General features: G+C 36.2%; 1 protein-coding gene across 2 annotated transcripts in view; it reads right to left on the bottom strand.

Moving 5' to 3' along the window:
* Positions 1-1,719: 1,719 nt before the first annotated feature.
* LOC116044684 (gamma-aminobutyric acid receptor subunit gamma-3-like) overlaps positions 1,720-25,214 on the bottom strand; it is a 116,032-nt gene continuing 92,537 nt past the window's right edge. For both annotated transcript variants that reach the window (XM_031292096.2, XM_035998799.1), the window contains 2 exons: positions 6,430-6,626; positions 1,720-2,558 (listed from right to left, as the gene is read on the bottom strand). In XM_031292096.2, coding sequence (XP_031147956.1) covers positions 2,277-2,558; positions 6,430-6,626 — 479 coding nt within the window. In that variant the 3' untranslated portion in view covers positions 1,720-2,276. The remainder of the gene's footprint in view (positions 2,559-6,429; positions 6,627-25,214) is intronic.

The raw sequence follows: 25,214 nt of genomic DNA, 5'->3' as shown, positions 1-25,214 counted from the left end.
GTGGCGTATGTATGACACGCCAATTAGTATGCCATTTTGGCGTGTTATCAAGCGCATAATTGCTTTTTAGCATGTTTATCAATGCTGTTTGGCCTCCATTGACTTACATTACCTTGCGATTGCGTGTCAATTTACGCCGTAGCGAGTAGTATGAAAGGCCAAAAATCTGCGTAGGGAGGTTGGTTGGGGTTGATGGGTCAAACACAGGACTTTCACCCAGGAGATCGGGGATCGTGTCCCGCGTGTCACGTTTCCTTCATGTCCCGCGTGTCACGTTTCCTAAACCGTTGCTTTCTTCTTTTCCTAAACCCAACCCTGTTCTTCTTTTCCTAAATCCAACCGTTGCTTTCTTCTTTTCCCAAACCCAACTCTGTTCTTCTTTTCCCAAACCCAACTCTGTTCTTCTTTTCCTAAACCCAACCGAGCTCCAAATGCAACGTCCCGTTCTGGCGTAGACATACACGCGGATAGCTCCAAATGCAAGCGTAGAGATACACGTGGATAGCTCGAAATGCATCGTCCCGTTCTGGCGTAGACATACACGCGGATAGCTCCAAATGCAAGCGTAGACATACACGTGGATAGCTCCAAATGCAACGTCCCGTTCTTCTGCAGATAGCTCATAATGCGTACAGATAACACACACCACTTGGCTTTAGAAAGTGGCGTGTATGTTTACGCGAAGTCATGATATCACGTTGCTTCAGGTCCTGCATATGGCAGGACATTAAAAAAATTTTAGCTTTCATCAAGACTCAAAATGTATGCACTCACGCTACTCTACTTCTGAAACTGGATATAACGACTCAAATGCAAATTCAATAGGCCATTTACAGTATATGTTTCATGTGCTTTACGGTTCAAGTGGCCAAAACTAATATCTCTGCAGCTCATTTTGCCCAACAATGATTTTGTGTGCATCATGCACATCTGGAACGCTCCATTGAAACCAATGCTGATGACATTTCTTTCTTTGGGGTTAGTAACATTTTGGAATAGTTCAACATTTTGAAAAAGTTTCACTTAGGAATAGGGCCTGACATGACTCTTGCTGTACTAATGGAGTTAGTGCTGTGCAAATTAAATGTATCAAGGCAAAAGGTTGGGCATTAACTGGGTAACATAGTATAGTTTACAAGATGTTGAACTTTTCCTTTAAACCAAGGTAATCCACAAGCCTTATTAGATACAAGAATTCTGTATAAATAAGGATGAAAGTGTGTAAAATAAAATGTGAAACTGTCTTTTAAAAAGCTGTTGTCAGAAAGGAGCCGACACTACCCCAACCCTAATCTGTTTATTCATATACTGTAACATACCGGTACATAATATGCCCGTGGATGAGATTAGCATGTTTAGTATTAGATTGGTATGTATTTATGCAGTTCTTCTACATTTTGTGTCTAAGAATGTAACCCAGTTCTATCTATTATAAAACACCTAAATCTTCTTGGCATCTACTGTAAACTGCATCGCTTGGTTATAAAGCATCATGAACAAAAGCTCACTGACTTAAAAAACGAGATTTTACCAGACAACCACTGCCCCTGACACTAACTCATATTCAACAATTAACAACTGATGGGCAAGCTAGTTGACTTGCTATGAAAATACAACTAATTCTAATATTAATGAGAAGAAAATGTTGCTATCATTAGAAAGTAGAACTAATTCTAGAGTACAACTAAAACCAATGTGCTACAAAATAAATGGTGAGTGTTAGTTTTAAACATTTCCAGTGTTAGTGTTCCAGGTTTGTTTTATTAAAGAATAGACAGCTCAGCATGCGGCGGTGTGGTGGATGAGGTAATGAAGATAATGGAGGGAACTCTGAAGCTGTGTCTCGGTGCCGCACCCTTTCTAAAGAAGGCACTATGGGTGCTTCCCCATCTCTATGACCAAGATTTAGCAATGCAACCCCGTCCCCAAATGTCTCTGCAGTCACAGCTGTCTGTTTGGTTTCTGAGAGAGTCATAAACAGGACCTGTCCATTCAAGTTAATGCTGGCGGCTTGTTGTTCTACTGCTGAGCGTTTTATTCTCCTCGGAGTGCCTCCGACTGCTCAAAGTATCATGGCTGTTAAACTGTGCACTCCAGCACAAATGCACTTTTTACCACTCCAGAGGCCGCATGTCTTTCACAATTCCCAAAGAGCGCATCCACCTTTTATTTTCTCCTCCATGTTTAGTTTTGACCTTAAATCACGGGCCGCGGTGGTAAAATGGCGGGGACTGTGGCTGTTTCAGCGGGGCCCGCAGATCACAGCCCAAGACCGCCTAGAGGTAGAGGTAGCTGACCCAGTAGACTATGTTGAAGAGCAAGAAGGAGGTGGGGAAGAAAACCCGAGAGTAGGCATCCAGCTCGCCGATGTTGACGTGGATGCGTCCTTTCCTCCAGCCGCCTTCTTTACACTCCTCGTAGCAGCAGAAGAAGCTCTTGCAGTCTTTCCCATCCAAGCACTCGTACAGGCAGTTGTCGTCGTAGTCCTGCCAGAACAGGGAGTTGCCCATGGGCATCATGGACCGAGGTGTGTGACCCATGGTGAAGGATGAGTAGGCCTGTACGCGATGACAGAGAGGGAGAGAGTTATGGTGGAGGAATTGATCGTTGACTTTCTATAGGACTAACTAGCACTACACTGCAATACAAGAACGATGCTTCCTCTTTTCAGGCCTTGTATCGACTGGTAGAGTTGCTGACTTTTTGCCTAGGACATGTTTGCTTTAGCCTTAGTCTTTTAGAACGATATCATGTATGTAGCCAACAAGTGCATACCTAAGCACTTTTACAGGATTCTTGTTTTTTTAAACAAGTCGGTGCCAACCCATGGAGCTAACACTGGATTAATTAGCTAGCTACAGCTGATCACATCTGCCAGTGACAGTTGTCATTTCAGCTGGTAAAATTGACAGAAGCCTTTCAAAGAATTTTGAGTTGTAAATCTACATATGTGCAGTGCCAGAATGGAAAGCTTGACAGGCGTAGCAACACTAACTAAAAGGGAGGGCAGAGGTTAATGCCGTTCAATCATGATGACTGCCGTGCAGAACTTACTTCTGTTCAGGTGTGGATTGTTCTCAAGCATAAGTACAATTGCTTCTGAAAAAGTAAAGTAAAACTAAATAAGACTAGTTTATGAAAAGTTGGGTGCCTTTTAGGTAAAAAAAAAAAAAAAAAAAAATGGCAATATGCCTTTTTCCTGCATTGCATTCTGGTCCATTGAAGCTGCAGTGAAGAAATGGTGGCACTTCTAGTGGCACACACTCTGTGATCGATCATAAGTGCAAAATGACTATAGCCTATAAAGACACAAAGCCCTGACAAGCATTGTCAATATTTTAGATTGCAGAAAAACTCAAATGCCAGTATTGATGCACTGGATAGAAATGTACCAGTCTCTTCATTTGTCCAGTCACTGGAATAAAAAAACACACTAGCAAACAACAAAATCAGCTCAGCAAAAAGCATTGTTGAATCAATATGCTTTTCTAACAGCATAGTGGCTTTTAAAAAGTTCAAATTCACTCTTGGATATACATTTTTGAATATACTGATATATATAATATATTGAAAAATACAATACTTTTTTTTTAGATCAATTTTTTATTGCTTTTTATATTTCAAACATACAGAACAGAGAAACACAAATTGAACAAGAACAAAAACCCTCTCCCACCCCCCACCCTCTGCGGTCTTGAGGAAAACAAAACAAACAAACAAATCACAATTTGCCTAGTCACTCTCCTCTAGTTCTTGTGGCGCTGAGGTCATTAGGTCTGATATTTGTGCTGCTGTGCTTTTCCAAAGGTTGATAGTCCATGATTTGGCTTTGTTAGTCCTTGCTGTAGAGAGCTCAAGCATAACTATGTCTAGAAAATACACCAACCACTGTTTTATACAAAGCGAGTGTGTGTGTGCGGGGGGGGGGAAGCCAGCATTGAGCTATCATTTTCTTGGTTGCAGTTGGCTGGCTAGCCAAATTCTCCCCTGTCTCCCAAGCAGGTGTAATTTAGAGTCGTCATTAAGTAACAAAACAATCGGGTCAGTAGGAATTCGATATCCTATCACATCAGATATTATTGATGTTTTATTCCAGAACTCAAAGCAATTGGAAGTAATATGTTTACTGATTTAAAAAAAGAATCCACATACAGTATAATACAACATAACATGAATCATTGTAATACGATATGTTTTATTATTTTTATAGTCAGCTATAGCCTGAATTTTAGACCGGAATGCTGAATAAGTACCTCCTGAGGAAAATTCATTATGTGACTTCCTCCCTGATGTGTATAAAATCGTAACCTAATTGGGGTAAAATCTTCACACAGATTTCCAGTCCTCTACTCCGCTCTTTTAGGAAGAGGAGGAGGCGAGAGAGGGAGAGAGAAGAGAGTTAGATGTGTCTTGTGGAGTAACAGAATTGACTGAGTGGGCGGCACAAAGGGGCCACGCGGATAGTTGGGGGAGGGAAATATGAGGCTTCCCCATAGACGGACTTGGCCAAAATACAGCACAGAGCCAGAAATGCAGAGGAGGGGACTGTATGTAACACGACTTAATTGTTCATCCCGAGCTGGCAGTCTTTTTAGCCCTGAGACACATTCAACAGAACTCTTCTACACTGGGAGGAAAATAATGAAGAGGGAGGGGATCTGGAGAGAGGGAGAAATGACAGAAACGGTGGCTGACTCAGTCTGAGTAGATGTGTGCTGCTGCCATTAAAGCATTTGTGGCAGGTGCAGCCTTGAGAACAGCTACACAAAGTATTAGGCTCCCACACAGGAGCAATTGCTTGAAAAGAGAACACACATGCTCATATAGACACGTCAGATGCCTTGGCAAACGTGTATGTGTGTATATATATATATATATATATATATATATAAAGATTAAATACTAGATTAAAATACTATTATTTTGCAGTTCAGAACAGTTTTTAAGTACATAACAATCAAATCAATTTTTACCAGTGTATCTTGATTGGGAATCAAATGAATGCAAAGAAAGTTACTTTATGAACTTGATTTTAAGATTTGTAATTATTTATTTACTGTAAACAAAAGAAATTATTGCACAATTCCTCCAAGTACCTAACTAAAAAACTAAAAACTCCGCCATCCCGTTATTGTCGCGCGTCCCCCGCGGCCGTCTCCATGCATGTGAGGCGTACTTTTCGGCCGTCTCCCGGCGTGTGAGGCGTCCTTTCCCCGTAGTCGCGTCCCCGCGCCCGCCTTGCGGCCGCATCCCAGCATATAAGGCGTCCTTTTTGGCCGTCTCCCGTAGGTGGTAGCTCAAGCTTGACGTGCTTCGGTGATACTTTAATTCGGCTTTACACAATGTGCAGTCTTTGAGCCGTCCGGGAGTTTTGGAAAATAAAAAGCGCCATTCAGGATTTCATTGCTGCTGTCTTTCTCCATCATGCCTGCAGCCTGCGGCAGCAGGATGTGTTACGAGGAAGTGGCAGCTTGATGATAAGTAACGGTGCTGCAAAGGGTCAAAATAGTAGCCTGTTAGGCACGACGCAAAGCCGAGTGAAGTGTAAAATAAATGAATAAATGCCGGCATGCGATTAATGCGATTGAAAAAAATGTATCGCATCGCGTTGGCCCTTAATCGCATCGCAATTAACACGTTAACGCTGACAGCCCTAATATATATACACAGACAGCTACATTCCAGTCATTGGCACTGATCCCATGGGTGCCCTGGGGTCTTCACAGCCTCCAAGGTTACTTTGACACGCATTAACCTACTGCCCTCAACTAATGAGATCATTATTAATACAGTCATGATACACATGGATAGATTACGAAATAATGGGCACCAGGGCACAGACATGAAAATGGCCCCCCACCCTTGATGCATAGGATCAAGAGACCCAGACAGAAAGGCTACTAGTTTTGAGTCTCTTTGTGGTCGCTTTCAGTCTCTTTGTGTGTCTTTGTAGTTGTTTTGAGTATTTTGTGGACAGTCTTTTTCTGGTCGTTTTGTGTCTGTTGTTTTGTGTTTCTTTGTAGTCATTTGACTTTCCACTAGCATTGCTAGCACAGCAGTGTTGAGCAAGTTACTCAGGAAGTGTAATACCTTACTTTTTATTCTTATATTACTAGGACTGTCAAAAAGAACACGAAAATAACGAGTTTACACAAAGCCCCCCTAAAAAAAACAAATAAACCTTACAGGTACAATCAGCCAAACTGCATAACTGCAAACATTCTGCATTCAAACAGGCTTACATCATGAAAAGGACCTGGCGATGCAGATTCCCATAACCACAAAGTCTACAGAAAAACAAATCACATTCTAGTAGCGCAGAGTTACTTGGATCAATAACTTTTCGGAACCTTGCCAGTAGTGGAGGTGGATGACGGCATGCAAGACGCAAAGCTAATACACAGCCTCACACTTTCACCAAAGGCTTACCATTCTCTGCGTCTTGGCAGGAGGTCTGCGTATACTGTAGGAGTAGTAGTTGAGCATGGCGTACTCAATCATGGCAGCGAAGACAAACAGGAAACAGACGGTGACGAACAGGTCCATGGCCGTCACGTAGGACACTCTAGGTAGCGAGTTCCTGGCCACTGTGCTCAGGGTGGTCATTGTCAGTACTGTGGTGATACCTAGCAAAAAAAACAATGCATATATGAGGAATGCAGGAGCAATACTTTAGCAATTTATTGTGACTGCTTGATGAATAGCTGGTCAGCACTGGGGTGACCAATGTGGAAGCCATGATTATATAACATGTGGGCAGAGGGTTATTAATCACCATTAACAATGCATATGGGTAGATGTCCCCATTCTTTCATCAATACTGTCTTCTAAACAGCTGCAATAGGGATGTTCTTTTAGTGTAGTGAAGCAGAATAGTTCAAATGATAACAGACCCAACAATTTCCCGCGAGCAAGCATTTGGTGTGACAGTGGCGAGAAAAAAATATCTTTCAGGCAGACATTGTCTCCAAAATATAAACTGAACAATCTTACTCAGGCAGGGTACGAAGTAATCATACCTACAATGAAAACTCCTTAACTCCCCAGTCGCAGTGATCATGTATGAGCAGCCGAGGTGATTGGAGGTACTTTCCCAACCCAACTATAACACACATTTCCAATTCACTGTAGTGATAGCTCACAGGTACCCTGTCTTAAGTCTGATGGCTTAATGACTCACTCACCACCTCCTCCTCTATAAGTTACAGGGCACAGTTAAGACGAACCCCAGTCTCCTGGGTGAAAGTCTTCATGTTTCTGGGTGTTAAACCTCATAAAATGTACCTCGTGAGTATTGAATTCACAACCATTGTGTTCTTCCAACCAGCGTTCCATTACCCTGAGCTATCTGATCTGACACAATGGACTACAATTTTGAGTAATTGACCTTTCACTTCCATTTTTAGACTTTAAAAACAAACTGCACGTCAGAAGGATTGAACCCTCAACCTCCAGTCTTCATGAGAGTTTAACCTTACCTTGCTGAGCTATATGCAAAACTTGTAAAGGCTCTGGTTGGAAGATGTATTTATTGTTCAAACTACAGGGGAGAGAACTTAAAAATTGTCAAGACATAAGTGGGATTCAATCCTTCAATCTCAGATTGTTGAGTCAGTAACTTATCTCAGTGAGCTATTCCTATTTAATCAATTAATTTCGACATACTATACTATGACTTCTTTCGACATACTATACAATAACTTTTTTATCACTTTTTTCGACATACTATACTATGACTTTTTCAACACACTGACTTTTTTCTATCACTTTTCAACATACTATACTATTACTTTTTTCGTCATTCCCAAATATGATTTTTTTTTTATTACTTTTATTACTTAGTATGACTTTTTTATCACTTTTTGACATACTATACTGTGACTTTTTTTAATCACTTTTTTCAACATACTATACAATTACTTTTTCATCACTTTTTTGGCATACTATATATGACTTTTTTATCACTTTTTCGACATACTATACTATGACTTTTACTATGTATGTCGAAAAGTCATAGTATAGTATGTCGAAAAAAGTCATTAAAAGTCATAGTATATGTCGAAAAAAGTTATAAAATAGTATGTCGAAAAGTCATAGTATAGTATGTCGAAAAAAGTTATTAAAAGTCATAGTATATGTCGAGAAAAGTTAGTGTAATATGTTGAAAAAAAGTCATAGTATAGTATGTCGAAAAAAGTCAATATAATATTTCGAAAAAAAGTAATAAAATAGTATGTCGAAAAGAGTAAAAAAATCATAGTATAGTATGTCGAAAAAAGTTATAAAAAAGTCATAGTATAGTATGTCGAAAAAAGCCATAAAAACTCTTAGTATAGTATGCTGAAAAAGTCACAGTATAGTATGTTGATAAATGTAATGAAAAAGTCATAGAATAGGATGGCAAAAAAGTCATAGTATAGTATGTCAAAAAAATCTATATAATATTTCGAAAAAAAGTCATAGTATAGTATGTCGAAAAAAGTCATAGCATAGTATGTCGAAAACATTTATAAAAAAGTTGTAATATAGTATGTCAAAAAAAGCCATAAAAACTCATACAAAATCTTAGTATAGTAAGCTGAAAAAGTCACAGTATAGTATGGCGAAAATAGTCATAGTATAGTACGTCGAAAAAATCATAGTATAGTATGTCGAAAAAGTCATAATAAGTCATAGTATAGTATGTCGAAAAAAGTAATAATATAGTATGTCAAAAAAGTCATAGTATAGTATGTCGAAAAAAGCCATAAAAAAGTCATATTATAGTATGTCGAAAAAAGTCATAGTATAGTATGTCAAAAAAAGTCAAAAAGTCAATTCAATCAGGAGAGACTTCGTTGCAGATATGCAAATATTTATTGTAGATAAGCATAATATTAAATGTACATGAAATGTACAGAGTCTTTGGGGATTAGACTCCATCATTAAAAAGATTTAAAGGGGTAGAGAAACAGAACATATTCCCCCCCGATGGAGCCTAGACACTGGTGATGGCTGAGAGGGAACCCAGATGCCAAACGAAGGACCTATCTGCCAGAAAGGGACTCAGGTTTCAGTGGTTGACGACGCCCGGAGGTGGAAGGGGAGGAGGAGGGTTACACGTTTGCCTGAGAAGACAGCTGATAGCAAGGAGAGAGAAATTTAAAGCAGGATGTCATGCTGTGATTGGATCATGAATTTCGTGGCCAATTCTGATTGGTTTACTGAAGAGTGAATGCCTCTTAACAGCTGAATAGATTTAGGGAAAGATAGTGGTGATTGTAGTAATTAGAAGTCTTCCTGAAAGAATTTGCGCTGAGTTTCATTAGTATAGAATGTCGATAAAAGTCATAGTATAGTATGTCGAAAAAAATTATCAAAAGTAGGGCTGTCAATCGATTAAAAGAATTAATCTAATTAATTACATGCTCTGTGATTAATTAATCGAAATTAATCGCATACATAATTAATGGTGCCTGAACCGATACTTTTTAAGAAAGTAAAAAAAGAAAAGAAAACAAAGGGTACTAAACAACAGTTGGTGACATTAAAGAACGGCTTGTTTATTGCTAAGGCCACCATATGGTCAAAATTAAATGATTTAATAATAATGTATAACAATAACAATAACTTATTTCACTAGTAAATTGCTGTTGAACGACAAAAACAACCACCAGATGGGAGAAGGACATTTACAATAACTTCAAATGCACCACGAGCTGTAGTTCACCAGTTACATTGAACGCACCGTCTGTGTTGTTTTTCCGACGGCAGCTCGGCAGCTGCAGATTGCTACATCCCGCTGTTGAGTCACAGTCCTCTACAGTAAAACACAGTCAAACTTTACACCGTTTAGCGTTAGCTGTCAGCATTGTAACCGTGTTTAACCCAGCTACTAGCTAGCGGTAGGCTAACGTTAGCTGCTGTCGAGTATAGTGTTAACTAGCTAGCGGTAGGCTAACGTTAGCTGCTGTCGAGTATAGCGTTAACTAGCGTCATGTGCAGCGGTGTTTGTGTTACCTGTATCGTCTTCAGCGCACCAGAAGCACAGACATATCAGTGGCACCAAATTTCGGTAGCCAGGGTTGGCAGGAAGAAGATTTTTACAAGTAAATGTTCCAGTTAATGATCCAGGCAGCACATTCTTGTCTCCCTCCTTCATTTTACAGTCCAATGGTGGTTAGAACGGCTCCGGGTCAAACGTCAATATGGAATGGATTAATCTGCGTTATTTTTTTTAACACGTTATTTTTCTCAGATTAATTAATAGAAATTAACGCGTTATTTTGACAGCCCTAATCAAAAGTCTTAGTATAGTATGTCGAAAAAAGTCATAAAAAGTCAATAGTATAGAATGTCGATAAAAGTCATAGTATAGTATGTTGAAAAAAATTATCAAAAGTCTTAGTATCCTTAGTATCCATCCATCCATCTTCTTCCGCTTATCCGGTAACGGGTCGCGGGGGTAGCAGCTCCAGCAGGGGACCCCAAACTTCCCTTTCCCGAGCCACATTAACCAGCTCCGACTGGGGGATCCCGAGGCGTTCCCAGGCCAGGTTGGAGATATAATCCCTCCACCTAGTCCTGGGTCTTCCCCGAGGCCTCCTCCCAGCTGGACGTGCCTGGAAAACCTCCCTAGGGAGGCGCCCAGGGGGCATCCTTACCAGATGCCCGAACCACCTCAACTGGCTCCTTTCGACGCGAAGGAGCAGCGGCTCTACTCCGAGCTCCTCACGGATGACTGAGCTTCTCACCCTATCTCTAAGGGAGACGCCAGCCACCCTCCTGAGGAAACCCATTTCGGCCGCTTGTACCCTGGATCTCGTTCTTTCGGTCATGACCCAGCCTTCATGACCATAGGTGAGGGTAGGAACGAAAACTGACCGGTAGATTGAGAGCTTTGCCTTCTGGCTCAGCTCTCTTTTCGTCACAACGGTGCGATAAATTGAGTGTAATACCGCACCCGCTGCGCCGATTCTCCGACCAATCTCCCGCTCCATTGTTCCCTCACTCGCGAACAAGACTCCAAGGTACTTGAACTCCTTCACTTGGGGTAAAGACTCATTCCCTACCTGGAGAAGGCACTCCATCGGTTTCCTGCTGAGAACCATGGCCTCGGATTTAGAGGTGCTGATCCTCATCCCAGCCGCTTCACACTCGGCTGCGAACCGATCCAGTGAGTGCTGAAGGTCACAGGCTGACGATGCCATCAGGACCACATCATCTGCAAAAAGCAGCGATGAGATCCCCAGCTCACCAAACTGCAACCCCTCTCCACCCCGACTACGCCTCGATATCCTGTCCATAAATACTACAAACAGGATTGGTGACAAAGCGCAGCCCTGGCGGAGGCCAACTCTCACCTGAAATGAGTCCGACTTACTGCCGAGAACCCGGACACAGCTCTCGCTTTGGTCGTACAGAGATTGGATGGCCCTGAGAAGGGACCCCCTCACCCCATACTCCCGCAGCACCTCCCACAGTGTCTCCCGGGGGACCCGGTCATACGCCTTCTCCAGATCCACAAAGCACATGTAGACCGGTTGGGCATACTCCCAGGCTCCCTCCAGGATCCTTGCGAGAGTAAAGATCTGGTCCGTTGTTCCACGACCAGGACGGAATCCGCATTGTTCCTCTTCAACCTGAGGTTCGACTATCGACCGAACCCTCCTTTCCAGCACCTTGGAGTAGACTTTACCGGGGAGGCTGAGAAGTGTGATACCCCTGTAATTGGCACACACCCTCTGGTCCCCCTTTTTGAAAAGGGGAACCACCACCCCGGTCTGCCACTCCTTAGGCACCGTCCCCGACTTCCACGCAATGTTGAAGAGGCGTGTCAACCAAGACAACCCCTCCACACCCAGAGCTTTAAGCATTTCTGGACGGATTTCATCAATCCCTGGGGCTTTGCCACTGTGGAGTTGTTTAACTACCTCAGCAACTTCCACCAGGGAAATTGACGACAATCCCCCATCATCCTCCAGCTCTGCCTCTACCATAGAGGGCGTATTAGTCGGATTTAGGAGTTCCTCAAAGTGCTCCTTCCACCGCCCTATTACCTCCTCAGTTGAGGTCAGCAGCGTCCCATCCTTACTGTACACAGCTTGGATGGTTCCCCGCTTCCCCCTCCTGAGGTGGCGAACGGTTTTCCAGAAGCACCTTGGTGCCGACCGAAAGTCCTTCTCCATGTCTTCTCCGAACTTCTCCCACACCCGCTGCTTTGCCTCTTTCACGGCAGAGGCTGCAGCCCTTCGGGCCCTTCGGTACCTTGCAACTGCCTCCGGAGTCCCCTGGGATAACATATCCCAGAAAGACTCCTTCTTCAGTCGGACGGCTTCCCTGACCACCGGTGTCCACCATGGTGTTCGTGGGTTGCCGCCCCTTGAGGCACCTAAGACCCTAAGACCACAGCTCCCCGCCGCAGCTTCAGCAATGGAAACTTTGAACATTGTCCACTCGGGTTCAATGCCCCCAGCCTCCACAGGGATGCACGAAAAGCTCCGCCGGAGGTGTGAGTTGAAAGTCTGTCGGACAGGGGCCTCCTCCAGACGTTCCCAGTTCACCCGCACTACCCGTTTGGGTTTACCAGGTCTGTCCAGAGTCTTCCCCCACCCTCTGACCCAACTCACCACCAGATGGTGATCAGTTGACAGCTCTGCCCCTCTCTTCACCCGAGTGTCCAAAACATACGGCCTCAGATCAGATGAAACGATTATAAAATCGATCAGTGACCTTTGGCCTAGGGTGCTCTGGTACCAAGTACACTTATGAGCATCCCTATGTTCGAACATGGTGTTCATTATAGACAATCCATGACTAGCACAGAAGTCCAACAACAAACAACCACTCTGGTTTAGATCAGGGAGGCCGTTCCTCCCAATCACGCCTCTCCATGTGTCTCCATCATTGCCCACGTGCGCGTTGAAGTCCCCCAGCAGAACTATGGAGTCCCCTACTGGAGCCCCATACAGGACTCCATTCAAGGTCTCCAAGAAGGCCGAATACTCCGAGCTCTTGTTTGGTGCATATGCACAAACAACAGTCAGAGTTTTCCCCCCCACAACCTGCAGGCGTAGGGAGGCGACCCTCTCGTCCACCGGGGTAAACTCCAACGTAGCGGCGCTCAGCCGGGGGCTTGTGAGTATCCCCACACCCGCCCGGCGCCTCACACCCTGGGCAACTCCGGAGAAGAAAAGAGTCCAACCCCTATCCAGGAGTATGGTTCCAGAACCGAGACTGTGCGTAGAGGTAAGCCCCACCAGATCCAACTGGTAGCGCTCCACCTCCCGCACAAGTTCCGGTTCCTTCCCCCACAGAGAGGTGACGTTCCACGTCCCCAGAGCCAGCGTCTGCTGCCCGGGTCTGGTCCGTCGAGGCCCCTGACCTTCACTGCCACCCATGTGGCAGCGCACCCGACCCCAGCGGTTCCTCCCACAGGTGGTGGGCCCATGGGTTGTCTTAGTATAGTATGTCGAAAAAAGTCATAAGAAATCATAGTATGTCGAAAAAAGTCATAAAGTCATAGTATAGTATATCAAGAAAAATCATGAAAAAGTCAGTATAGTATGCTGAAAAACTGAAAACATAGTATAGAATGCCAAAAAAAAGTAATCGTATAGTATGTTGAAATAAGTCATAGTATATGTTGAAAAAAGTCAGAGTGTAGTATGTCGAAAAAAGTCATAAGAAGTCATAGTATAGTATCTCGAAAAAGTCATAGTATAGTATGTCGAAAAAAGTCATAAGAAGTCATAGTATAGTATGTCGAAAAACATTAAAAAAAGTAATAATATAGTATGTCGAAAAAAAGTCATAGTATAGTATGTTGGAAAAAGTCTAAAAAGTCATAAAAAAGTCATAAAATAGTCATAGTATAGTATCTCGAAAAAGTCATAGTATAGTATGTCAAAAAAAGTCATAAGAAGTCATAGTATAGTATGTCGAAAAAAGTCATAAGAAGTCATAGTGTAGTATGTCAAAAAAAGTTAAAAAAAAGTAATAATATAGTATGTCAAAAAAGTCATAAAAAGTCAGAATAGTAAAGAATGTCGTCATAGTATAGTATGTCGAAAAAAATTACCAAAAGTCATAGTATAGTATGTCAAAAAACTTCATAGTATAGAATGCCAAAAAAAGTCATAGTATAGTATGTCAAAAAAAGTCATAAAAAGTCAATAGTATAGAATGTCGATAAAAGTCATAGTATAGTATGTCAAAAAAAATTATCAAAAATCTTCGTATAGTATGTCGAAAAAAGTCATAAGAAATCATAGTATGTCGAAAAAAGTCATAAAGTCATAGTATAGTATGTCAAGAAAAATCATGAAAAAGTCAGTATAGTATGCTGAAAAACTTCATAGTATAGAAGGCCAAAAAAAAGTCATAGTATAGTATGTTGAAATAAGTCACAGTATATGTTGAAAAAAGTCATAAAAAGTCAGAGTGTAGTATGTTGAAAAAAGTCATAAGAAGTCATAGTATAGTATGTCGAAAAAAGTCATAAAGTCATAGTATAGTATGTCGAAAAAAGTCATAAGAAGTCATAGTATAGTATGTCGAAAAAAGTAAAAAAAAAAAGTAAAAATATAGTATGTCAAAAAAAGTCATAAAAAGTCAATAGTATAGAATGTCGATAAAAGTCATAGTATAGTATGTCGGAAAAAGTTTAAAAAGTCATAAAAAAGTCATAAAATAGTCATAGTATAGTATGTCAAAAAAAGTCATAAGAAGTCATAGTATAGTATGTCGAAAAGTCAAAAAAAGTAATAATATAGTATGTCAAAAAAAGTCATAGTATAGCATGTCGAAAAAAGCCATAAAAATAGTCATAGTATAGTATGTTGAAAAAAGTAAAAAAAAAAGTAATAATGTAGTATGTCAAAAAAAGTCATAAAAAGTCAATAGTATAGAATGTCGATAAAAGTCATAGTATAGTATGTCGGAAAAGGTTATAAGAAGTCATAGTATAGTATGTTGAAAAAAGTAAAAAAAAAAAAAATATGTCAAAAAAAGTCATAGTATAGCATGTCGAAAAAAGCCATAAAAATAGTCATAGTATATAGTAAAAAAAGAAAAGAAAACAAAGGGTACTAAACAACAGTTGGTGACATTAAAGAACGGCTTGTTTATTGCTAAGGCCACCATATGGTCAAAATTAAATGATTTAATAATAATGTATAACAATAACAATAACTTATTTCACTAGTAAATTGCTGTTGAACGACAAAAACAACCACCAGATGGGAGAAGGACATTTACAATAACTTCAAATGCACCACGAGCTGTAGTTCACCAGTTACATTGAACGCACCGTCTGTGTTGTTTTTCCGACGGCAGCTCGGCAGCTGCAGATTGCTACATCCCGCTGTTGAGTCACAGTCCTCTACAGTAAAACACAGTCAAACTTTACACCGTTTAGCGTTAGCTGTCAGCATTGTAACCGTGTTTAACCCAGCTACTAGCTAGCGGTAGGCTAACGTTAGCTGCTGTCGAGTATAGTGTTAACTAGCTAGCGGTAGGCTAACGTTAGCTGCTGTCGAGTATAGCGTTAACTAGCGTCATGTGCAGCGGTGTTTGTGTTACCTGTATCGTCTTCAGCGCACCAGAGAGAAGCACAGACATATCAGTGGCACCAAATTTCGGTAGCCAGGGTTGGCAGGAAGAAGATTTTTACAAGTAAATGTTCCAGTTAATGATCCAGGCAGCACATTCTTGTCTCCCTCCTTCATTTTACAGTCCAATGGTGGTTAGAACGGCTCCGGGTCAAACGTCAATATGGAATGGATTAATCTGCGTTATTTTTTTTAACACGTTATTTTTCTCAGATTAATTAATAGAAATTAACGCGTTATTTTGACAGCCCTAATCAAAAGTCTTAGTATAGTATGTCGAAAAAAGTCATAAAAAGTCAATAGTATAGAATGTCGATAAAAGTCATAGTATAGTATGTCGAAAAAAGTCATAAGAAGTCATAGTATAGTATGTCGGAAAAGGTCATAAGAAGTCATAGTATAGTATGTCGAAAAAAGTTAAAAAAAAGTAATAAAATAGTATGTCAAAAAAAGTCATAGAATAGTATGTCGAAAAAAATAGTCATAGTATAGTATGTCAACAAAAGTCATAGTATAGTATGTCGAATAAAGTCATAGTATAGTATGTCAAAAAACTTCATACTATAGAATGCCAAAAAAGTCATAGTATAGTATGTCAAAAAAAGTCTTAGTATAGTATGTTGAAAAAAGTCATAAGAAGTCATAGTATAGTATGTCGAAAAAAGTAAAAAAAAGTAATAATATAGTATGTCAAAAAAAGTCATAAAAAGTCAATAGTATAGAATGTCGATAAAAGTCATAGTATAGTATGTCGAAAAAAGTCACAGTATAGTATGTCGAAAAGTCATAAAAAGTCATAGTATAGTATGTCAAAAAACTTCATAGTATAGAATGCCAAAAAAAGTCATAGTATAGTATGTTGAAAAAAGTCATAGTACAGTAGCTGAAAAAGTCATAGTATAGTATGTCGAAAAAAGTCATAAGAAGTCATAGTATAGTATGTCGAAAAAAGTAATAAAATAGTATGTCAAAAAAAGTCATAGAATAGTATGTCAAAAAAAAGTCGTAGTATAGTATGCTGAAAAAGTCATAGTATAGTATGTCGAAAAAAGTAAAAAAAAAGTAATAATATAATGTCAAAAAAAGTCATTAAAAGTCAATAGTATAGAATGTCGATAAAAGTCATAGTATAGTATGTCGAAAAAAGTCACAGTATAGTATGTCGAAAAGTCATAAAAAGTCATAGTATAGTATGTCAAAAAACTTCATAGTATAGAATGCCAAAAAAAGTCATAGTATAGTATGTCGAAAAAAGTCATAGTACAGTAGCTGAAAAAGTCATAGTATAGTATGTCGAAAAAAGTCATAAGAAGTCATAGTATAGTATGTCGAAAAAAGTTAAAAAAAAAGTAATAATATAGTATGTCAAAAAGTCAATAGTATAGAATGTCGATAAAAGTCATAGTATAGTATGTCAAAAAAAGTCATAAAAAGTCAATAGTATAGAATGTCAATAAAAGTCATAGTATAGTATGTCGAAAAAAGTCATAGTATAAAATGCCAAAAAAAAGTCATAGTATAGTATGTCAAAAAAGTCATAGTATAGTATGTCGAAAAAAGTCATAAAAAGTCAATAGTATAGAATGTCAATAAAAGTCATAGTATAGTATGTCGAAAAAAGTCATAAAAAGTCAATAGTATAGAATGTCGATAAAAGTCATAGTATAGTATGTCGAAAAAAGTCATAAGAAGTCATAGTATAGTATGTCGGAAAAGGTCATAAGAAGTCATAGTATAGTATGTCGAAAAAAGTAATAAAATAGTATGTCAAAAAAAGTCATAGAATAGTATGTCGAAAAAAATAGTCATAGTATAGTATGTCAACAAAAGTCATAGTATAGTATGTCGAATAAAGTCATAGTATAGTATGTCAAAAAACTTCATACTATAGAATGCCAAAAAAAGTCATAGTATAGTATGTCAAAAAAAGTCTTAGTATAGTATGTTGAAAAAAGTCATAAGAAGTCATAGTATAGTATGTCGAAAAAAGTAAAAAAAAGTAATAATATAGCATGTCAAAAAAAGTCATAAAAAGTCAATAGTATAGAATGTCGATAAAAGTCATAGTATAGTATGTCGAAAAAAATTATCAAGTCTTAGTATAGTATGTCAAAAAACTTCGTAGTATAGAATGCCAAAAAATAGTCATAGTATAGTATGTTGAAAAAAGTAATAGTATAGTATGCTGAAAAAGTCATAGTATAGTATGTCGAAAAAAGTAAAAAAAAAGTAATGTCAAAAAAGTCATTAAGTCAATAGTATAGAATGCCAAAAAAAGTCATATTATAGTATGTCGAAAAAAGTCACAGTATAGTATGTCGAAAAGTCATAAAAAGTCATAGTATAGTATGTCAAAAAACTTCATAGTATAGAATGCCAAAAAAAGTCATAGTATAGTATGTCGAAAAAAGTCATAGTACAGTAGCTGAAAAAGTCATAGTATAGTATGTCGAAAAAAGTCATAAGAAGTCATAGTATAGTATGTCGAAAAAAGTAAAAAAAAAAGTAATAATATAGTATGTCAAAAAGTCAATAGTATAGAATGTCGATAAAAGTCATAGTATAGTATGTCAAAAAAAGTCATAAAAAGTCAATAGTATAGAATGTCAATAAAAGTCATAGTATAGTATGTCGAAAAAAGTCATAGTATAAAATGCCAAAAAAAAGTCATAGTATAGTATGTCAAAAAAGTCATAGTATAGTATGTCGAAAAAAGTCATAAAAAGTCAATAGTATAGAATGTCAATAAAAGTCATAGTATAGTATGTCGAAAAAAGTCATAAAAAGTCAATAGTATAGAATGTCGATAAAAGTCATAGTATAGTATGTCGAAAAAAGTCATAAGAAGTCATAGTATAGTATGTCGAAAAAAGTTAAAAAAAAGTAATAAAATAGTATGTCAAAAAAAGTCATAGAATAGTATGTCGAAAAAAATAGTCATAGTATAGTATGTCAACAAAAGTCATAGTATAGTATGTCGAATAAAGTCATAGTATAGTATGTCAAAAAACTTCATACTATAGAATGCCAAAAAAAGTCATAGTATAGTATGTCAAAAAAAGTCTTAGTATAGTATGTTGAAAAAAGTCATAAGAAGTCATAGTATAGTATGTCGAAAAAAGTAAAAAAAAGTAATAATATAGTATGTCAAAAAAAGTCATAAAAAGTCAATAGTATAGAATGTCGATAAAAGTCATAGTATAGTATGTCGAAAAAAGTCACAGTATAGTATGTCGAAAAGTCATAAAAAGTCATAGTATAGTATGTCAAAAAACTTCATAGTATAGAATGCCAAAAAAAAGTCATAGTATAGTATGTTGAAAAAAGTCATAGTACAGTAGCTGAAAAAGTCATAGTATAGTATGTCGAAAAAAGTCATAAGAAGTCATAGTATAGTATGTCGAAAAAAGTAATAAAATAGTATGTCAAAAAAAGTCATAGAATAGTATGTCAAAAAAAGTCGTAGTATAGTATGCTGAAAAAGTCATAGTATAGCATGTCGAAAAAAGCCATCAAAAAAGTAATGTCAAAAAAGTCATTAAAAGTCAATAGTATAGAATGTCGATAAAAGTCATAGTATAGTATGTTGAAAAAAGTCACAGTATAGTATGTCGAAAAGTCATAAAAAGTCATAGTATAGTATGTCAAAAAACTTCATAGTATAGAATGCCAAAAAAAGTCATAGTATAGTATGTCGAAAAAGTCATAGTACAGTAGCTGAAAAAGTCATAGTATAGTATGTCGAAAAAGTCATAAGAAGTCATAGTATAGTATGTCGAAAAAAGTTAAAAAAAAAGTAATAATATAGTATGTCAAAAAGTCAATAGTATAGAATGTCGATAAAAGTCATAGTATAGTATGTCAAAAAAAGTCATAAAAAGTCAATAGTATAGAATGTCAATAAAAGTCATAGTATAGTATGTCGAAAAAAGTCATAGTATAAAATGCCAAAAAAAAGTCATAGTATAGTATGTCAAAAAAGTCATAGTATAGTATGTCGAAAAAAGTCATAAAAAGTCAATAGTATAGAATGTCGATAAAAGTCATAGTATAGTATGTCGAAAAAAGTCATAAGAAGTCATAGTATAGTATGTCGGAAAAGGTCATAAGAAGTCATAGTATAGTATGTCGAAAAAAGTTAAAAAAAAGTAATAAAATAGTATGTCAAAAAAAGTCATAGAATAGTATGTCGAAAAAAATAGTCATAGTATAGTATGTCAACAAAAGTCATAGTATAGTATGTCGAATAAAGTCATAGTATAGTATGTCAAAAAACTTCATACTATAGAATGCCAAAAAAGTCATAGTATAGTATGTCAAAAAAAGTCTTAGTATAGTACGTTGAAAAAAGTCATAAGAAGTCATAGTATAGTATGTCGAAAAAAGTAAAAAAAAGTAATAATATAGCATGTCAAAAAAAGTCATAAAAAGTCAATAGTATAGAATGTCGATAAAAGTCATAGTATAGTATGTCGAAAAAAATTATCAAGTCTTAGTATAGTATGTCAAAAAACTTCGTAGTATAGAATGCCAAAAAAAAGTCATAGTATAGTATGTTGAAAAAAGTAATAGTATAGTATGCTGAAAAAGTCATAGTATAGTATGTCGAAAAAAGTAAAAAAAAAAGTAATGTCAAAGTCATTAAAAGTCAATAGTATAGAATGTCGATAAAAGTCATAGTATAGTATGTCGAAAAAAGTCACAGTATAGTATGTCGAAAAGTCATAAAAAGTCATAGTATAGTATGTCAAAAAACTTCATAGTATAGAATGCCAAAAAAAGTCATAGTATAGTATGTCGAAAAAAGTCACAGTACAGTAGCTGAAAAAGTCATAGTATAGTATGTCGAAAAAAGTCATAAGAAGTCAGTATAGTATGTCGAAAAAAGTAAAAAAAAAAGTAATAATATAGTATGTCAAAAAGTCAATAGTATAGAATGTCGATAAAAGTCATAGTATAGTATGTCAAATAAAGTCATAAAGTCATAGTATAGTATGTCAAAAAAGTCATAGTATAGTATGTCGAAAAAAGTCATAGTATAAAATGCCAAAAAAAAGTCATAGTATAGTATGTCAAAAAAGTCATAGTATAGTATGTCGAAAAAAGTCATAAAAAGTCAATAGTATAGAATGTCAATAAAAGTCATAGTATAGTATGTCGAAAAAAGTCATAAAAAGTCAATAGTATAGAATGTCGATAAAAGTCATAGTATAGTATGTCGAAAAAAGTCATAAGAAGTCATAGTATAGTATGTCGGAAAAGGTCATAAGAAGTCATAGTATAGTATGTCGAAAAAAGTAATAAAATAGTATGTCAAAAAAAGTCATAGAATAGTATGTCGAAAAAAATAGTCATAGTATAGTATGTCAACAAAAGTCATAGTATAGTATGTCGAATAAAGTCATAGTATAGTATGTCAAAAAACTTCATACTATAGAATGCCAAAAAAGTCATAGTATAGTATGTCAAAAAAAGTCTTAGTATAGTATGTTGAAAAAAGTCATAAGAAGTCATAGTATAGTATGTCGAAAAAAGTAAAAAAAAGTAATAATATAGTATGTCAAAAAAAGTCATAAAAAGTCAATAGTATAGAATGTCGATAAAAGTCATAGTATAGTATGTCGAAAAAAGTCACAGTATAGTATGTCGAAAAGTCATAAAAGTCATAGTATAGTATGTCAAAAAACTTCATAGTATAGAATGCCAAAAAAAGTCATAGTATAGTATGTCGAAAAAAGTCATAGTACAGTAGCTGAAAAAGTCATAGTATAGTATGTCGAAAAAAGTCATAAGTCATAGTATAGTATGTCGAAAAAAGTAATAAAATAGTATGTCAAAAAAAGTCATAGAATAGTATGTCAAAAAAAGTCGTAGTATAGTATGCTGAAAAAGTCATAGTATAGTATGTCGAAAAAAGTAAAAAAAAGTAATAATAATGTCAAAAAAAGTCATTAAAAGTCAATAGTATAGAATGTCGATAAAAGTCATAGTATAGTATGTCGAAAAAAGTCACAGTATAGTATGTCGAAAAGTCATAAAAAGTCATAGTATAGTATGTCAAAAAACTTCATAGTATAGAATGCCAAAAAAAGTCATAGTATAGTATGTCGAAAAAAGTCATAGTACAGTAGCTGAAAAAGTCATAGTATAGTATGTCGAAAAAAGTCATAAGAAGTCATAGTATAGTATGTCGAAAAAAGTTAAAAAAAAAGTAATAATATAGTATGTCAAAAAGTCAATAGTATAGAATGTCGATAAAAGTCATAGTATAGTATGTCAAAAAAAGTCATAAAAAGTCAATAGTATAGAATGTCAATAAAAGTCATAGTATAGTATGTCGAAAAAAGTCATAGTATAAAATGCCAAAAAAAAGTCATAGTATAGTATGTCAAAAAAGTCATAGTATAGTATGTCGAAAAAAGTCATAAAAAGTCAATAGTATAGAATGTCAATAAAAGTCATAGTATAGTATGTTGAAAAAAGTCATAAAAAGTCAATAGTATAGAATGTCGATAAAAGTCATAGTATAGTATGTCGAAAAAAGTCATAAGAAGTCATAGTATAGTATGTCGGAAAAGGTCATAAGAAGTCATAGTATAGTATGTCGAAAAAAGTTAAAAAAAAAGTAATAAAATAGTATGTCAAAAAAAGTCATAGAATAGTATGTCGAAAAAAGTCGTAGTATAGTATGTCAAAAAAAGTCATAGTATAGTATGTCGAATAAAGTCATAGTATAGTATGTCAAAAAACTTCATACTATAGAATGCCAAAAAAAGTCATAGTATAGAATGTCGGAAAAGGTCATAAGAAGTCATAGTATAGTACGTTGAAAAAAGTAAAAAAAAAAAAATAATATAGCATGTCAAAAAAAGTCATAAAAAGTCAATAGTATAGAATGTCGATAAAAGTCATAGTATAGTATGTCGAAAAAAATTATCAAGTCTTAGTATAGTATGTCAAAAAACTTCGTAGTATAGAATGCCAAAAAAAGTCATAGTATAGTATGTTGAAAAAAGTAATAGTATAGTATGCTGAAAAAGTCATAGTATAGTATGTCGAAAAAAGTAAAAAAAAAAGTAATGTCAAAGTCATTAAAAGTCAATAGTATAGAATGTCGATAAAAGTCATAGTATAGTATGTCGAAAAAAGTCACAGTATAGTATGTCGAAAAGTCATAAAAAGTCATAGTATAGTATGTCAAAAAACTTCATAGTATAGAATGCCAAAAAAAGTCATAGTATAGTATGTCGAAAAAAGTCATAGTACAGTAGCTGAAAAAGTCATAGTATAGTATGTCGAAAAAAGTCATAAGAAGTCAGTATAGTATGTCGAAAAAAGTAAAAAAAAAGTAATAATATAGTATGTCAAAAAGTCAATAGTATAGAATGTCGATAAAAGTCATAGTATAGTATGTCAAAAAAAGTCATAAAAAGTCAATAGTATAGAATGTCAATAAAAGTCATAGTATAGTATGTCGAAAAAAGTCATAGTATAAAATGCCAAAAAAAAGTCATAGTATAGTATGTCGAAAAAAGTCATAAAAAGTCAATAGTATAGAATGTCAATAAAAGTCATAGTATAGTATGTCGAAAAAAGTCAAAAAGTCAATAGTATAGAATGTCGATAAAAGTCATAGTATAGTATGTCGAATAAAGTCATAGTATAGTATGTCAAAAAACTTCATACTATAGAATGCCAAAAAAAGTCATAGTATAGTATGTCAAAAAAAGTCTTAGTATAGTATGTTGAAAAAAGTCATAAGAAGTCATAGTATAGTATGTCGAAAAAAGTAAAAAAAAGTAATAATATAGTATGTCAAAAAAAGTCATAAAAAGTCAATAGTATAGAATGTCGATAAAAGTCATAGTATAGTATGTCGAAAAAAATTATCAAGTCTTAGTATAGTATGTCAAAAAACTTCGTAGTATAGAATGCCAAAAAAAAGTCATAGTATAGTATGTCGAAAAAAGTAAAAAAAAAAGTAATGTCAAAGTCATTAAAAGTCAATAGTATAGAATGCCAAAAAAAGTCATAGTATAGTATATCGAAAAAAGTCATAGTACAGTAGCTGAAAAAGTCATAGTATAGTATGTCGAAAAAGTCATAGTATAGTATGTTGAAAAAAGTCACAGTATAGTATGTCGGAAAAAGTCTAAAAAAAAGCGATAGACAGAGGAGAGGGGTAGAGATAGGAGAGATGGGGGGTGGAGAGATAGGAGAGAGATCATGATTAAAAAAAAATTAATAGCCTTGTCTTTTATCTACCCTATATCCTCTTCACCTGTATCTATCCTCCCTTATCTAACTCAGTATTGAACCCTGCACCTGCAGAAAGCCAACGCACCACATGAGAGTTGAGCCTACAACCATGCATTCTTCAGACCAGTGTTGTATCACTCTAAGCCAACCCGTTTGATACTCTCAGGACACTTCTCTGGGCGTTTTTGACATCTTCATTTTCATTTAAATTTTGTTAGCGCTTAAATGCTAGCATACCTCATGAGGATTGAACCCACAACCATGCGTTTTTCAAACCAGCGTTGCATCACTCTGAACCAACTACTCTGATACTCTTAGGACACTTCTCCGGGCATTTTTGACATCTTCATTTTTACTTCAATTTTATTAGAGCTTAAAAGCCCATGCACCACATGAGGATTGAACCCACAACCATGTGTTTGTCAAACCAGCGTTGTATCACTCTGAACCAACTACTCTGATACTCTTAGGACACTTCTCCGGGCATTTTTGACATCTTCATTTTTACTTCAATTTTATTAGAGCCATGCACCACATGAGGATTGAACACACAACCATGTGTTTGTCAAACCAGCGTTGTATCACTCTGAGCTAACCAGTCTGATACACTTAGAAATGTTCTCCTGGCGTTTTAGACATCTTCATCTAAACTCCTGGTGTTTTAGACATCATCTAAAAATCTGTTTTAGCACCACGGACAGCTCTTTTCAGCACCACGGACAGCTCCCCTCTGTTTTATTAACAGCTCTTTTTCAGCACCAAGGAAGGGCCCCTCTGTTTTCGTAATAAGTAAAATGATTACTTAAATATATAAGTAATAATGCTCTTTTTATACTATGACTTTTTTCAGCATACTATACTTGACTTTTTTAATCACTTTTCAACATACTATACTACGACTTTTTTTGACATACTATACTATGACTTTTTCGACATACTATACTATGACTTTTTCGACATACTATACTATGACTTCTTATGACTTTTTTCGACATACTATACTATGACTTTTTTCGACATCCTATACTATGACTTCTTCGACATACTATACTATGACTTCTTATGACTTTTTCGACATACTATACTATGACTTTTTTCGACATCCTATACTATGACTTCTTCGACATACTATACTATGACTTCTTATGACTTTTTCGACATACTATACTGACTTTTTTTGGCATTCTATACTATGAAGTTTTTTGACATACTATACTATGAGTTTATGACTTTTTTCGACATACTATGACTTCTTATGACTTTTTTCGACATACTATACTGTGACTTCTTTTGACATACTATACTATGACTTTTTATGACTTTTTTCAACATATACTTGACTTATTTCGACATCCTATACTATGA

This window comes from Sander lucioperca, chromosome 24 (genome assembly GCF_008315115.2).
Source record: "Sander lucioperca isolate FBNREF2018 chromosome 24, SLUC_FBN_1.2, whole genome shotgun sequence".
Classification (NCBI taxonomy): Eukaryota; Metazoa; Chordata; class Actinopteri; order Perciformes; family Percidae; genus Sander; species Sander lucioperca.
The sequence above is the reverse complement of the archived record's forward strand: the minus strand, read 5'-3'. Positions and strand labels throughout refer to the sequence as shown.